Source organism: Psammomys obesus, unplaced genomic scaffold, assembly GCF_907164565.1.
Source record: "Psammomys obesus unplaced genomic scaffold, mPsaObe1.curated_primary_1811, whole genome shotgun sequence".
Taxonomy (NCBI): domain Eukaryota; kingdom Metazoa; phylum Chordata; class Mammalia; order Rodentia; family Muridae; genus Psammomys; species Psammomys obesus.
This window is the reverse complement of record NW_026587382.1, coordinates 2,799,314-2,811,994: the sequence shown is the minus strand read 5'-3', so window position 1 is coordinate 2,811,994 and position 12,681 is coordinate 2,799,314. Positions and strand designations below refer to the sequence as shown.

At 41.6% G+C, this 12,681-nt stretch overlaps 1 protein-coding gene across 3 annotated transcripts in view; it reads right to left on the bottom strand.

The window, feature by feature from the left end:
- The window catches only part of Setdb1 (SET domain bifurcated histone lysine methyltransferase 1), a 36,078-nt gene extending 24,177 nt beyond the window's left edge, over nt 1-11,901 (bottom strand). Inside the window, exons 1-3 of one of the 3 annotated variants that reach the window (XM_055603657.1) lie at nt 11,743-11,901; nt 10,643-10,910; nt 9,003-9,154 (exon numbers count right to left, since the gene is read on the bottom strand). In XM_055603657.1, the coding sequence (XP_055459632.1) occupies nt 9,003-9,154; nt 10,643-10,902 (412 nt within the window). In that variant the 5' untranslated portion in view covers nt 10,903-10,910; nt 11,743-11,901. Of the gene's footprint in view, nt 1-9,002; nt 9,155-10,642; nt 10,911-11,476; nt 11,498-11,529; nt 11,592-11,742 lie in introns of those variants that run through there. The other 2 variants (XM_055603658.1, XM_055603659.1) reach the window with 2 other exon arrangements.
- Nucleotides 11,902-12,681: the final 780 nt, after the last annotated feature.

Genomic DNA, 12,681 nt, shown 5'->3' with positions numbered 1-12,681 from the left:
ACCAAACCAAACCAAACCAAACCAAACCAAACCAAACCAAACCAAACAAAAGCACACACACACACAAAGGCAAAAGCAAACCCTGTCAGCACCAATCACTGGTAAACACAGGCATCCTGGAACTCTCGTATTTCAATAGTAAGGACCCTACATATGTAAGGTAAGTTCTACCACTGGGTTATTTCCTCCCCTGCACTCATGAGAATGTACACTTGTATAACTGCTCTGATATACCATGGCAATTTTGCCTAAAAAGCAAAACATGTATTTACTACAATGCCCACAAAAACATTGAAAACAAAAACAAACAAACAAAAAAAACCAGACCACAGCAGCAGCATACCATCCCCAACTGGAAAGAGGGTAAATGCAGGACAATGGTAAGGAACTGTTTCTTTCCATTTGCCAGGGTCCTGGGGCTCCAACTCCAGTCAGAGGGCTTGATAAGCACCTTCACTGAATGGGCCATTTCCCCAGCCTGCTCTCAACTCTGGCCAGAGAAACTTCTTTTAGCAGTGGACAGCAGTTAATGCAGAGACTTGGAACTGGTAAAAACATTGAGAGTAAGTGACTGTTGAGTGTTCTGCTCTAAATGGGACACCTGTGAGCACCCACAGGCAACAAGGGTCAGGACAACACTTTAAAATAGGGAGTAGGATGAAAAGGGGTACTGGGAAGCACTGTCTGCTGGACTGACAGACTCACAGCAGCTCCGGTTGCTGCCCTTGAGACCTGCACAAAACCAAGCCAGTCAACAAGCCAGCAAAGATTGGGGAGGGCCCTAGACCTAGCCCTCCCTGAGAAACTCTTGGCAGTTAAAGGTTGCTGGGGACGGGGACACTTTTTCTTCCAGAATGTAGTCACTAGTAAGCTGCCCGTGATCCAGTAAAGAGCCATGCAAGCAACCCTAGTTAAACTCAGTGAATCAGAAAAGAAATTAAAATTTAAAACAATACATGAAAGGGGACAAGAAAGTTTGTTGGGAAGATGAAAGATTCTAGATGGTATAGGGAATAAGTGGTATATATGATCAAAATATTTTTATATATTATGAAACTATCAAGGATCTTGGCATTTGGGAGTTGGAGGTAGAGGTAGAAAGATCAGGAGTTGAAAATAATTCTCTATCATGTGATGAGTTTGAGGCCAGCCTGAGCTATAACAGTATATAAAAATATACAAATATAAAAACAAAACCCAAAACAATAATGTTAGGTTTCAGATTCAGGACAAGCAGCTGAGGTACTTTTGTAAACAAAGGGGACCTGGCCTCCAGGTTCTCCCAGCATCCTTCAGTCTTTACCTGTCAGAGTCTGGCTGGCAGGCACACTCTGCCCTCAACATTGAAATTCCCAGCCCAGGAGCTTCCCTATATAATCAGGGCACTTTGGTCCCCCATCCCCAAGTCTCTTCTTTCTTTCTGCATTTCCTCCCTCTCTCTCCCTGAACCCGCACTTTCTCTCTCTTCTGTTTTTCTTTCATCCCCTTCACAGCAACTTCCCTGGACCCATTCCTTGGGACCTGTGAACTCACGGAGAGCTGCTCCCAATAACCCTGAAACTTATAAAGCCTAACTTGGCTTGAATCACCTCATTTCACCACCAGTAGCATACCTACCAAATAAAGAGCAAGGCACGGTAGCCTAAAATTTTGAGTAGAGGGGTGTTTAAGACAGTGTGGAGCAGGAGAAAGGCTTTTTAGCTTAAACTCTGGCTTTAGCTTATGCTTTAGCTCCTCAGCTCCCTGGCTTTTTGGGCTTTGAGTTAGCAAGCCTTTGGCTTTGGGTTTTTGGCCTTTTCCTCCTGGGCTGTCAGTTGAGCTGATGAGCCTTTGGGATTTTTCCATTTGGACCTGAGCTGAGAAGGAAGATCAGTTGGGTGCTTTCTTTGCCTCTCTAAGCTAGCAAGTTTTCACCCCAGCATCTGGCCTGAGTCTTTGCTGGTAAAAGAGAATGACTGGGATTTTCACTTTTGTTTATACCAACATTTTGGCGCTGCAATGAGTGGCACAACTGCACAGACAGATGACCCCAGCTGCAGACGAACTGAGAAGCCATCAGATTCAGTAAGTTATCTGGGAAGCCCTCCAGAGACAATTAAGGATGGGAACTACCACAACCGAAGACTTTAGAACCCTGCTTTAGTACGACTCCAAATGGCCTAAAAATTAAGAAGTATTAAATAAAACTACAATTAGCTCAATACTAATGATGACTAATATCATTTTGTTATATTCTTAACAGCCAATATGGCTTTCTGTATTTCCTCTAAGAAAAACCTTTAGAGAAACAGGAAAAAGAAAAATATGAAAAGTGCACTGATCAGATACAAGCCTTAGAAGGAAAATTAGAGAGACTTATAAGTGAGAATAAAAATACTCAGACACAACAAGAGATATTTAGACAAGCATTAGAAAGACTTATTATGAGATTAAGAAAAATACCCAGACACAGATAGAGGAATTTAGGCAAATCATAGAAAAAGCTAAGAATAAGTCAGATTCAGACAGAGGAAATTAGATAAGAGTTAGAATGACCTATAAATGAGAATAAGGAAAATTCTCAGACACAGACAAAGGAATTCAGACAAGGGCCTACCCTGCTACAGCATAATGAAACTGGAAAGGGATGGCCTAAGGTTGTAAGAAAACCAGCTTTATTATGTCCAGTTCCTATAAAAGACCACCAGGAGGCCACAGGCACCGCCATGGTTATACAGAATTTAAATGGACTCCTATAGACATATTAAATTTGAGGAGATTTAAGGAAGCAGTCATCTCCTATGTTGTGCATTCAACCTATGTTAAGCAGATGTTCAACTCATAGGCAACTCAGAACAGGACTATCCTAAGACTGGAAAGAAATGACAACAGCAATATTGGAACCTGGTCCTCAGTTACAACGGCAATCATGAGGGAAAAAGGAAGTGAAGTTCACAGAACAACAAAATCAGGCCAGAGGTAGTGATATTTCCCAGGATCCGTTTTTAGGTGAGGGTCAATATGCTGATGTACAAAGACAGTTTGAATTTGATGGTCACACCTTGGCACTAATTCATCAAGCAGCTTTAAATGCTTGGGATGAGACTGAAGAATCAGGAAAGATGTCTGAGTCGTTTATTAAAATTATACACAGCCCAAAAGAAGCCTTTAGTGGATTTTCTGCAAAGGCTGACTTCAGCTGTAAATAAAACTGCCATTAGATTCAATAGCCAGAAAAGTACTAACTGCCTTTTGAAAATACTAATTTAGAATGCAAAAGAGTTATTAGATCTTTAAAGGAAAGATCAGCACCAACAGAGGAATGGATTAGAGATACGGCTGATATTGGATCTCATGTTATGATGCTAATCTGATAGGAGAAGTAATTTCTAAAAAACTTATGAATCAAAATGGCAGGTATTTTAATTGTGGTAAGCACGACCATTTGAAAATGATTGTAGGTGAGGCTGTCCTATAAACAGTGGATTTTCTAGAGATAATCGAAAAAGAAGGCCCCGCCTCCTGGAGTATGCAGAAGCTGTGGCAAAGGCAAGCACTGGACTAAGGAGTGCAGATCAACAAGAGATAGGCAAGGTAAACCTTTCCTTTGGGAAACACCCGAGGAGGCCTCCAAGAGGCCCCAACATCAAATTTAACTCAAACATTCCATGAAAGTGTAGGACAAACTCATCCACAGAGAAATTAAAAGATTTAGTGCCTGTTGTTAAAAACAACACTGCTCTGGATGTAATCAAGAAAAGACCTGCTTCAACACATAAAACACTCAACAAAGACAAAACAAATATTCTGGCGTACTGCTATAAATGATCAGGACCTACACTAAAAATAAAATAACTTGCATCGCAACTGAAGGTTTAGTAGACACAGGAGCAAATGTAACAATAATTTCACCAAAATCTTGGCATCCAGATTGGCCTCTTTAAGAAAGTAAATACCAGCTTCTAGGGACTGGAACTTTATCTCTGGTAAAACAAAATACAAGATGGGTGGAGTGTATGAGACCAGAAGGACAAATAGAAAAATCAAAGCCACATCTGGCTAATAGAGCCATGAATTTATGGGGACATGGTTTGTTACAGCAGTGGAAAACACAGATTAACATTCCTCCAATCTCAGAAACAAACTATAAAATAAAGAATGTTTCTGAGAAAAATATTAAAAGGTATTATTGAGAACAGTCACAGACTGTCCAGGTTGTCCATAGCAAAGCATAACAGGTGTTGGTCTTTCAAAGGTACCAACTGCCCTATCTTTAAAATGGCTAACTGATAAACCTGTATGGGTGGATCAATGGTCTAGGAAAAAAGAAAAATTACAGTTACTAGAACAGTTGTTACAAAAGCAGCTAAATGCTCAACACACTGAGGAATCTACCAGTCCATGGAATTCCCCTGTGTTTGTTATACAAAAGAAATCAGATTTAAGAGCCTTAAATAAGATGATTCAGCCAATGGGCTCTTTATAGCCTGGAACCTCATTGCCTTCTTTATTACCTAAGTCAGGGCCTCTGATAGTAATTGATTTAAAAAAATGTTTTTTTCACAATCCCTTTGCATGAGCTTGATAGGGAAAGGTTTGCTTTCTCAGTGCCAAATTATAATAGCAGTGGTCCAGAAAAAAAAAAGATATCATTGGAAGGTCTTACCACAAGCAATGTTAAATCCTGCCTTGTGCCAATATTTTGTACAACAGCCATTAGAAATAATTCGTAAACAGTTTCCTCAATCTAAAATTTACCATTATATGGACGACTCTTATTGGCTGATTCATATGGAGATACCTTAGGGAAAAAAAATGTGTGAGGAAGTAAAGAGAATTTTACCTTGCTGAGGATTACAATTTGCTCCTGAAAAAAATACAATGAGGAGATCCTATCAATTATCTAGGATATAAAATACATTTACAGAAAATTTGAACACAAAAAATACAAATCAGGAGAGATCAATTCCAAACTCTTAATGATTTTCAAAAACTGCTGGGAGATAACTCACTCACAATTAGATTAAGTACTCAAGAGCTGAGTAATTTATTTCAAACCTTAAAAGATGATAAAGACTTAAACAGTCCAAAAAAATTATCAACTGAGGCTGACAGAGAATTGGCTCTGGTAGAAAAGAAACTACAGGATGCAGATGTGGATCGCTTGGATCCAAAGCTAGATTGTATTTTGGTTATTTTGCCTTCTCATTTTACCATGGGAATTCTTAGGCTGAGAGAAGATAGTTATCTTAGAATGGATATTTTTAGCACATGAACAGAATAAAAAATTAAAGACCGGGGGCTGGAGAGATGGCTCAGAGGTTAAGAGCACTGGCTGATCTTCCAGAGGTTCCGAGTTCAGTTCCTAGCAACCATATGGTGGCTCACAACCATCTATAATGAGATCTGGTGCCCTTGTCCAGCATGCAGGTGTACATGCAGGCAGAACATTGTATACATAATAAATAAATCTTTTAAAAAAATTAAAGACCTATGTAGAAAATATTTCTGAATTGATTCTGAAAGGAAAAACGAGACTTCGTCAATTAGCAAGAATACACCCGGCAGAAAATGTGGTACCCTTTACTAATGCTGAAATTGCCTCATTAAGGGCAGAAAATGAACACTGGCAAAGAGCATGCAGTAATTTTTAGGGAGAGATTAGCAACAAATATCCCAAAAGCAAGAGGCTTCAATCTATAAAAATAACTAATTGGCTTCTCCCTTGTACAGAAAAAGGGACACCAATTCCTGGCGCACCTATATTTTATACTGATGCAAATAAATCAGGAAAGCAGGTTATAAGTCAGGATAAATAAGGAAAGTAGCTCAGAGCCCTTATCAATTTTGCCTTGCTGAAGATTACAATTATTTTATATCTAGGATATAAAATAGGTTTACACAAAACTTGAACACGAAAAGTACAAATCAGGAGTCAAGAGTTCAAAAGTCAGAGTTAAATGCCATTCTTATGGTACTATGTGATTTTCCTGAATCCCCCCCCCCCCCCCCCTTTTTTTTTTGGTTTTTCAAGACAGGGTTTCTCTGTGTAGCCTTGGCTTTCCTGGACTCACTCTATAGACCAGGTTGGCCTCAAACTCACAGCAATCCACTTACCTCCCGAGTTGGGGGAATAAAGGGGTGTGCTACCATGCCCAGCCTGAATCTCTTAATATAGTTACCTCACAATATGCAAAAAGTTACTTTACATATTCAAACTGTGGAGCTTACTCTGGGTGATTCAAAATTAACTTCTCTATTTATTCAACTACAACAAATAATTAGAAATAGAAATCACCCATTGTATAAAACATATCAGATCTCATATGGGTCAACCAGGCCCCCAAGTAAAAGGTAAAGGTGAAACTGATCAGCTGTTAATAGGAAATGTGCTGGAAGCCTCAAAATTTCATGAGAAACAGCATGTTAACCGCCAAGGTTTGCAGAGTTTTCTATCACTTGGCAACAAGCTAAGGAAACTATAAGGCAATGTCCCACTTATTCTTTGTACAACCAAATTCCATTACCTGCAGGAAGTAACCCAAAAGGCAGCCTCCCCCACCCTGCACCCCCCCCAAAAAAAATGAAATTTGGCAAATAGATGTGTTTCATTTTGCAGAGTTTGGAAAACTGAAGTATGTGCATCACACCACAAATATATATTCAGGATTTTAATGGGCAACTGCTAAGTTCTGAAAAGGCTGATTCTGAAATTACACATTAATTAAACATTATGGCTATTATGGCTCTGCCTCCCTGTGTACAAAGTGGATCAAGGAAGGCTGACTGCCAAGTGTTGCAAGGACAAGGTAGGCAGGTCTTTTCTAAGAGCTGCTTCACACAAAAATCTTCCATATATCCTGAGCCAGAAGGCTGAACATGACGCTCCAACATTACAGAGGTATCCTGGGTGACTGTTCAGGCAGCCAGCGGTCTCTGTTGTTTCTATAGTTTTGGAACCTGCTTTCTCTGCACTTCCTATTTATTCGGATAATATTTATACTTCTCAGGTCTCTGATGGGGCTGAAGACTCAACAGTTATAATCTTGCATTTAAAATTAAATTCTTTAGGATTTAAGATAATTGAGGCCTAAAAAGATGGGTTTTGACTGGAATCGCAAGATTTGATACAAAGCGATAAAGTACAGAACTTTAGACTCCCCAAGATAGGAGAGTAGAATAGTTTCTTCAAGGTTGCTAATTACATATGGACTAGCCATTGTGAATGTTTTTACCTGATAGTATATAGTTTACTGGTGTTAGAGAAAAAGTCTTCTATTTAGAAAAAAGGGTAGAACTGTTGCAGGATATCTGATCCAATTGTGAACCCAAAACTTTCGTTTAGTATGGTTGAGCCCTATCACACACCTTTAATCTAAGAACTTTCTGTTTATTGTAAACAAGTGATAATGGTGTGGTTCCCTATCCTTAGCACACACCTTTAATTCAATACTGTATTTAATAAAGTTAACCCTAGGTCAAGAGGCAGAGCAAGAAAACAGCCCATAGGGATTACACAGTAGGAGGAACTTTGAGTAGAGGGGTATTTAAGACAGTGTAGAGAAGTTCAAAAAGGCTTTTTGGCTTAAACTCTGGCTTTAACTCCTCAGCTCCCTGGCTTTTTGGGCTTTGAGTCAGCAAGCCTTTGGCTTTGGGTTTTTTGGCCTTTTCCTCCTGGGTTGTCAATTGAGCTGGTAAGCCTTTTGGGGTTTTTCCATCTGGACCTGGGCTGAGAGGGAAGGTCAGCTGGGTGCTTTCTCCGCCTCTCTGAGCTAGCAGGTTTTCATCATCTGGCTGCTGAGTAAAACAGAACAGTTGGAATTTTCATTTTTGTTTATAACACTCACACTCAACAGAAACAACCCAACTTCCTTCTGTTAGGAATGGAGTCCAAATAAATGCTACAGTCACCTATTAAGGTAAGACATAATCACTGTAAACATTTGCTGTGTTGGCCCATGTCTATAATTATAACTCTTAGAAACCAGAATAAGTATTACGAGGAACGGTAGTGTACACCTTTAGTCTCAGCACTCAGGAGGCAGAGGTTTGAGATTGAGGACAGCTTGGTCTACAGAGCAAATTCCAGGACAACCAGGGCTACACAGAGAAACCCTGTCTCAAACAAAACAAAACAAAAAAAGCAGAACTGCTCCAAGTGTGAGGCTAGGATGATCTATGTGTTGGGTTCTGACACAGTGAAATCCTATCTCAAAATAAAAATACTAGAGAGATAGCCCAGTAGATGGAAGTCCCAAGTCCTGTAGTCTGGATGCTCAGAGCCCAAAACTAATCCTAGCACTCATGAGGCAGAGACCCACGAGCTACAATTGGCAAGCTCATTCAGTGAGAGATCAGGAATAAACCTGATGTAACCCTCTGAATTCTACTGCATGTCCTGCCAATCATGCATACGTGCAGGCACACTGTGACCACTGATGTCACCTTGACAGGATTTAAAATAACTTGGAAAATGGAACTCCGTGCAAGCCAAGGAGAAATTATTTTGCCTGTGTGGAGGTAGAAGACCCTGCCCACTGTGAGTGGTTCCATTCCCTAGACTTCATAAATGAAGTAAGAGCGAGCTCAGCAGCAGGATGAGGCATGCTAACACTGTTTCCAAACTGCATTACAACGTGACCAGATGCTTCAAGCTCCTGCACTGTGATTTCCCCGCCACAGTGGACTATGATCTGGAAATGTGAACCAGAAAAAGACCCTTCAACTGCTTTTGTCAGAAGAATTAACCACAGTAATAGAAAAAGAAACTGAGACATAGGCAAATCACACAAACACGGGAGAGGAAAATGACAGAAAAGAAGTATACTTTACTGAAATGGGAAAACAATCAGAATACAGGAAACCTTTACTGTACTAATAATACATGCTTTGGGCTATAATAAATAACTCAGGAAATTGGCCTTTTGAATAAATGACATTGTGATTTCTTATCTTCTACCTGGTCATCCTCCTTACTTCTGCTCCCATTTTAAGATTTTTCTAACCAAATCTTCACCGTTTACCTGAGTCAATGCTGAGGACATCATCATCTTCATCAGGAATCTCAATTATTTCTGTAGGCTGAGACGCTTCATCCTCTGAGCTACTGTCGTGATACTGTAGTCCCAGCTTAGAGTAGAAATCCTTCACCAAAGACTCACAATTAGTCACTGCCCTAATATTGGAACACACGTAGAAAAGATCAAAGCCAGTAGAGACATAAGGCATTAGAATTTATAGACACTTATGTAATGCCAAGCCTAGGAACTTACATATATAATCCTAGTGGTACAGGACTACCTAGGTTTGAGGTCAGTTGGGACAATATAGTGGCTTCCTGGCCAGCATGCCCTACAGAGTGAGAACCTTCCAATGGAACAAAGACAGTGGTGCCGCACACCTTTCATCAGAGCGCTCAGAGGCACAGGCAAGATTTCTGTGAGCTGCAGGCCAACCTGGTGTACAGAGCTATTTCCAGGACAGCCAGTTACAGAGAAGCCCTGTCTCCAAAACACACACACACACACACACACAACGAAACAACGCGGTAACAAGAAATCATACGTATTTAAGTACAGATCATTTGCTCTATGTGTTCCAATGCATACATTTAGAATGCGTTTTCCATAGAATAGTGTATCTTGTATCCAAGCAATGATTCCATGAAACAATTTCCCATAGTTGTGGTCTTTCTACCTGTCATACAAAAGTCAGAAGACCTGATACTTATTATCTGTGTCGATTTGGAAACTAAGAATAAGGCTTTACATAGAGGCTTAATTTTGTTGGGTGCGGTAGAGCACACCTTTAATCTCAGCACTGGGGAGGCAAAGGCAGGTAGATCTCTGTGAGTTCAAGGCCACGCTGGTCTATATAGTGAGTTCTAGGGCAACCAGAGCTATGTAATGAGACCTTGTGTCAAAAAATAAAGACTGTTAAAAAACTGGCATCAGTTCTATCAACAATCCAAAATCTGCCCTAATTGCAGTACTAACATTATCTACCCGCTTATCTGAGGTTGCAGTAGCAATCTGAAACAGATATTCTTGGGGATTTAGGAATTCATGGATGCTTCCCAGTTAAAGACAAGTTAAGAGGTTGAGGCTGTAGCTCAACTGGAGGATGACTGCCCAGCCCTTGGTGCTTCATGAATGGAGCATGGTGGCCCACACCTATAATCTCAGCACTCAGAATGTAAAGAGGCTAATCAGAAAGTCAAGATCATGCTGAGCTACAAGGCACAGTCTGGTATTGGTGAGACCCTCTCAACCTAACAGAAACTAGGATGCCTTAACTGCACCACCTGGGAGGCACAAGTGGGCAAATCTCGGCAACTCCAGGGCTAGGTACTGACATCCTGTCTCATAACAGAAAAACAGAAGACAGTGACTCCACAATACTCACTTCCTGGGAATCTTACCAAGGAAATGAAGTGCAATACAGGAGGAAGACAAGGGGATCCAAGCCTTTGTCTCCTCACTGCTGATCCTGTATCAGCTATGCATGAGTGAAAAGTAGATGTTGCAATGCATGAAAAGCTCAGGAGTGTAAGGTCCCACATGACTGAGCTTTGCAAAGTGTAAAGCGCTCAATACAGAGATGCGAGCAGTCACGCTAAGAAGTCTGCAAATGGACACTTATCCCTGCTTCCAGGAATCCTTACCTGGATGCATCGTCCAGAAGCCGATCAACATAAGCCACTTCAGACTCTTTCTGTACCACCCACGTCTCCAGCTCCGCCAGCTGCTTCTTGCGCTGCTGTATACAGTCCATCTTTTCCAGTTCTTCATCAATGAACTGACGAAGCTCCTCCATCGAAATACCCAGCTCTTCAACCACTGCCTGCTGCAGCTCAGTGATGTCTTCAGAGTCAGCTGCAGCTGTTGCTGCCTCCAAGCTAATGCACCCAGGGAGGGAGGACATGGTTTGCCCTGTGCAAAAAGAAGCGACAATGACTCCAACCGCAACTCACACAATTTCTGTCTCACGAGAAAACGGACTCCTATCCTGCAACCTCTTAGTCGTACTCTGCTCACTCTCCTCCTTCCCCCGGTGATCCAGAGGTTTTTCTGGGGAAACTCATCTTCTCACACAGACCAAAGCCTGAGTAAGCTCTAATCGCTGAGAGCGAGCTTGGAGAACACCAAAATGCAAAAGGGAGCTACCGAAAACAATGTTTCAAAACACTCCAGAGTGCTTATCTACAAAGGAAGGTATTTCTATGAGCTAACGTGTTCCTTGGTCGACAGATAAGGTGAGTCTTTGTCTCTACACCTGTCCAATCTGGAGTACCTCGTCCCCCTGGAGACAGCTGATCCCTATGAACTAATTCCAACTTGGGTTCTTCCGTTCCTTCTTTTTCTTACGTTACTTTGCTTCCCTGTGCAAAGCTGGCTTAAGAAAAGGCATGCAATGGCTGTACAGAGGAGGGGGTTCTCAGCTGCACCAGACCCCGGATTCTACGCCCAGCAGAAAATAACCAACCAAACAAACAGACAGGGAGGGTCTTTCCTACGGAAAGGCGACCACCCACATCCCCACTGCACAGACCGCGCGCAAGACTCCGGGCTGCCTGGGCCACGAAGGGAGCACACAGCCCCTGGCCAGCTTCCCGCGCCTCACCTGCCCCACGCCCACCCGCCGCCGCAGGCCGGCCCGCCCCGCTCGGTCCCGCCCCCGTGTCCGCCGCGCGCCCCTCCCTGCGGCTCTCTACACCATCTCCCTCGAGCAAAGCAGCCCAGGGCCGCCTCGGCCTCGGCCTACCTCGGCCAGCCCGCCGCGCCGGCTCCCAGTCGCGAGGGCTGCGTCTCACCACGCGGACCCCAGCTTTGCCTCCAGGGCGCGACCTCGCCGACAAACGCAAACTGATGGAGGGACAGCGGGGGAGGGGAAGAAGCGTGAGAGAGTCAAGGGGGAGGAAGAAAAAAAAAAAAAAAAAAAAAGCAAAAGCCCCGGAAGCAATAGCGAGCGTCCTTCCGGCCTCTGCTACGGTAGCTCGAAGCGGCCAAACATCATATTACACGGCACTGGAGAGGCGTTTTGGGAAAATAAGGAGATTACGCACGCGTCAAGCAGGGAACTTCCGGAGAAAGGATTGATTGAGCAAAGCAGGCTTTTATCTGGAATAATTTCCTGGAGCTCCTCCCCTACAAGTGACCAAAAACAGTTCGTTCATTGTTTTGTTTTGAAGATTTTTTTTTTTTAGTCATAACGCTTTTGGTTTTTTCTTTTTTACGTATTTTTTTTTTTTCAAGACAAAGTTTCTCTGTATAGACTTATTAAAACTTTTTTTGTTAGGAAAATTAATGTATTCATTTTAAGAAATATGGAAAACACAAAGAAACAAAAATTATAATTTTACTGATATTGTGTATTGTGTGGTCTTTAGTCTTTCACAAATTTTTATGTGTGTCTGTAATATACACATGACCTCTGGTCTTTGTTTGTTTGATTGGTTTTAAATTTAATTTTGTGGGATGGGTCTTTTGCTTGCATATTTGTTTGTCATACTCCTCATATGTTTCACACAATTTTTTTCAACATATCTTCGTTGCTTAAATGTTTGCTGTGTGTATCCTATTTAAGTTCCTGAAGATCTTGAATCAGCCTTTCCTTAAAAGTTTCTTTTTATTTTTTTTTCATTTTCTTTCTTTCTTTTCTTTCTTTCTTTCTTTCTTTCTTTCTTTCTTTCTTTCTTTCTTT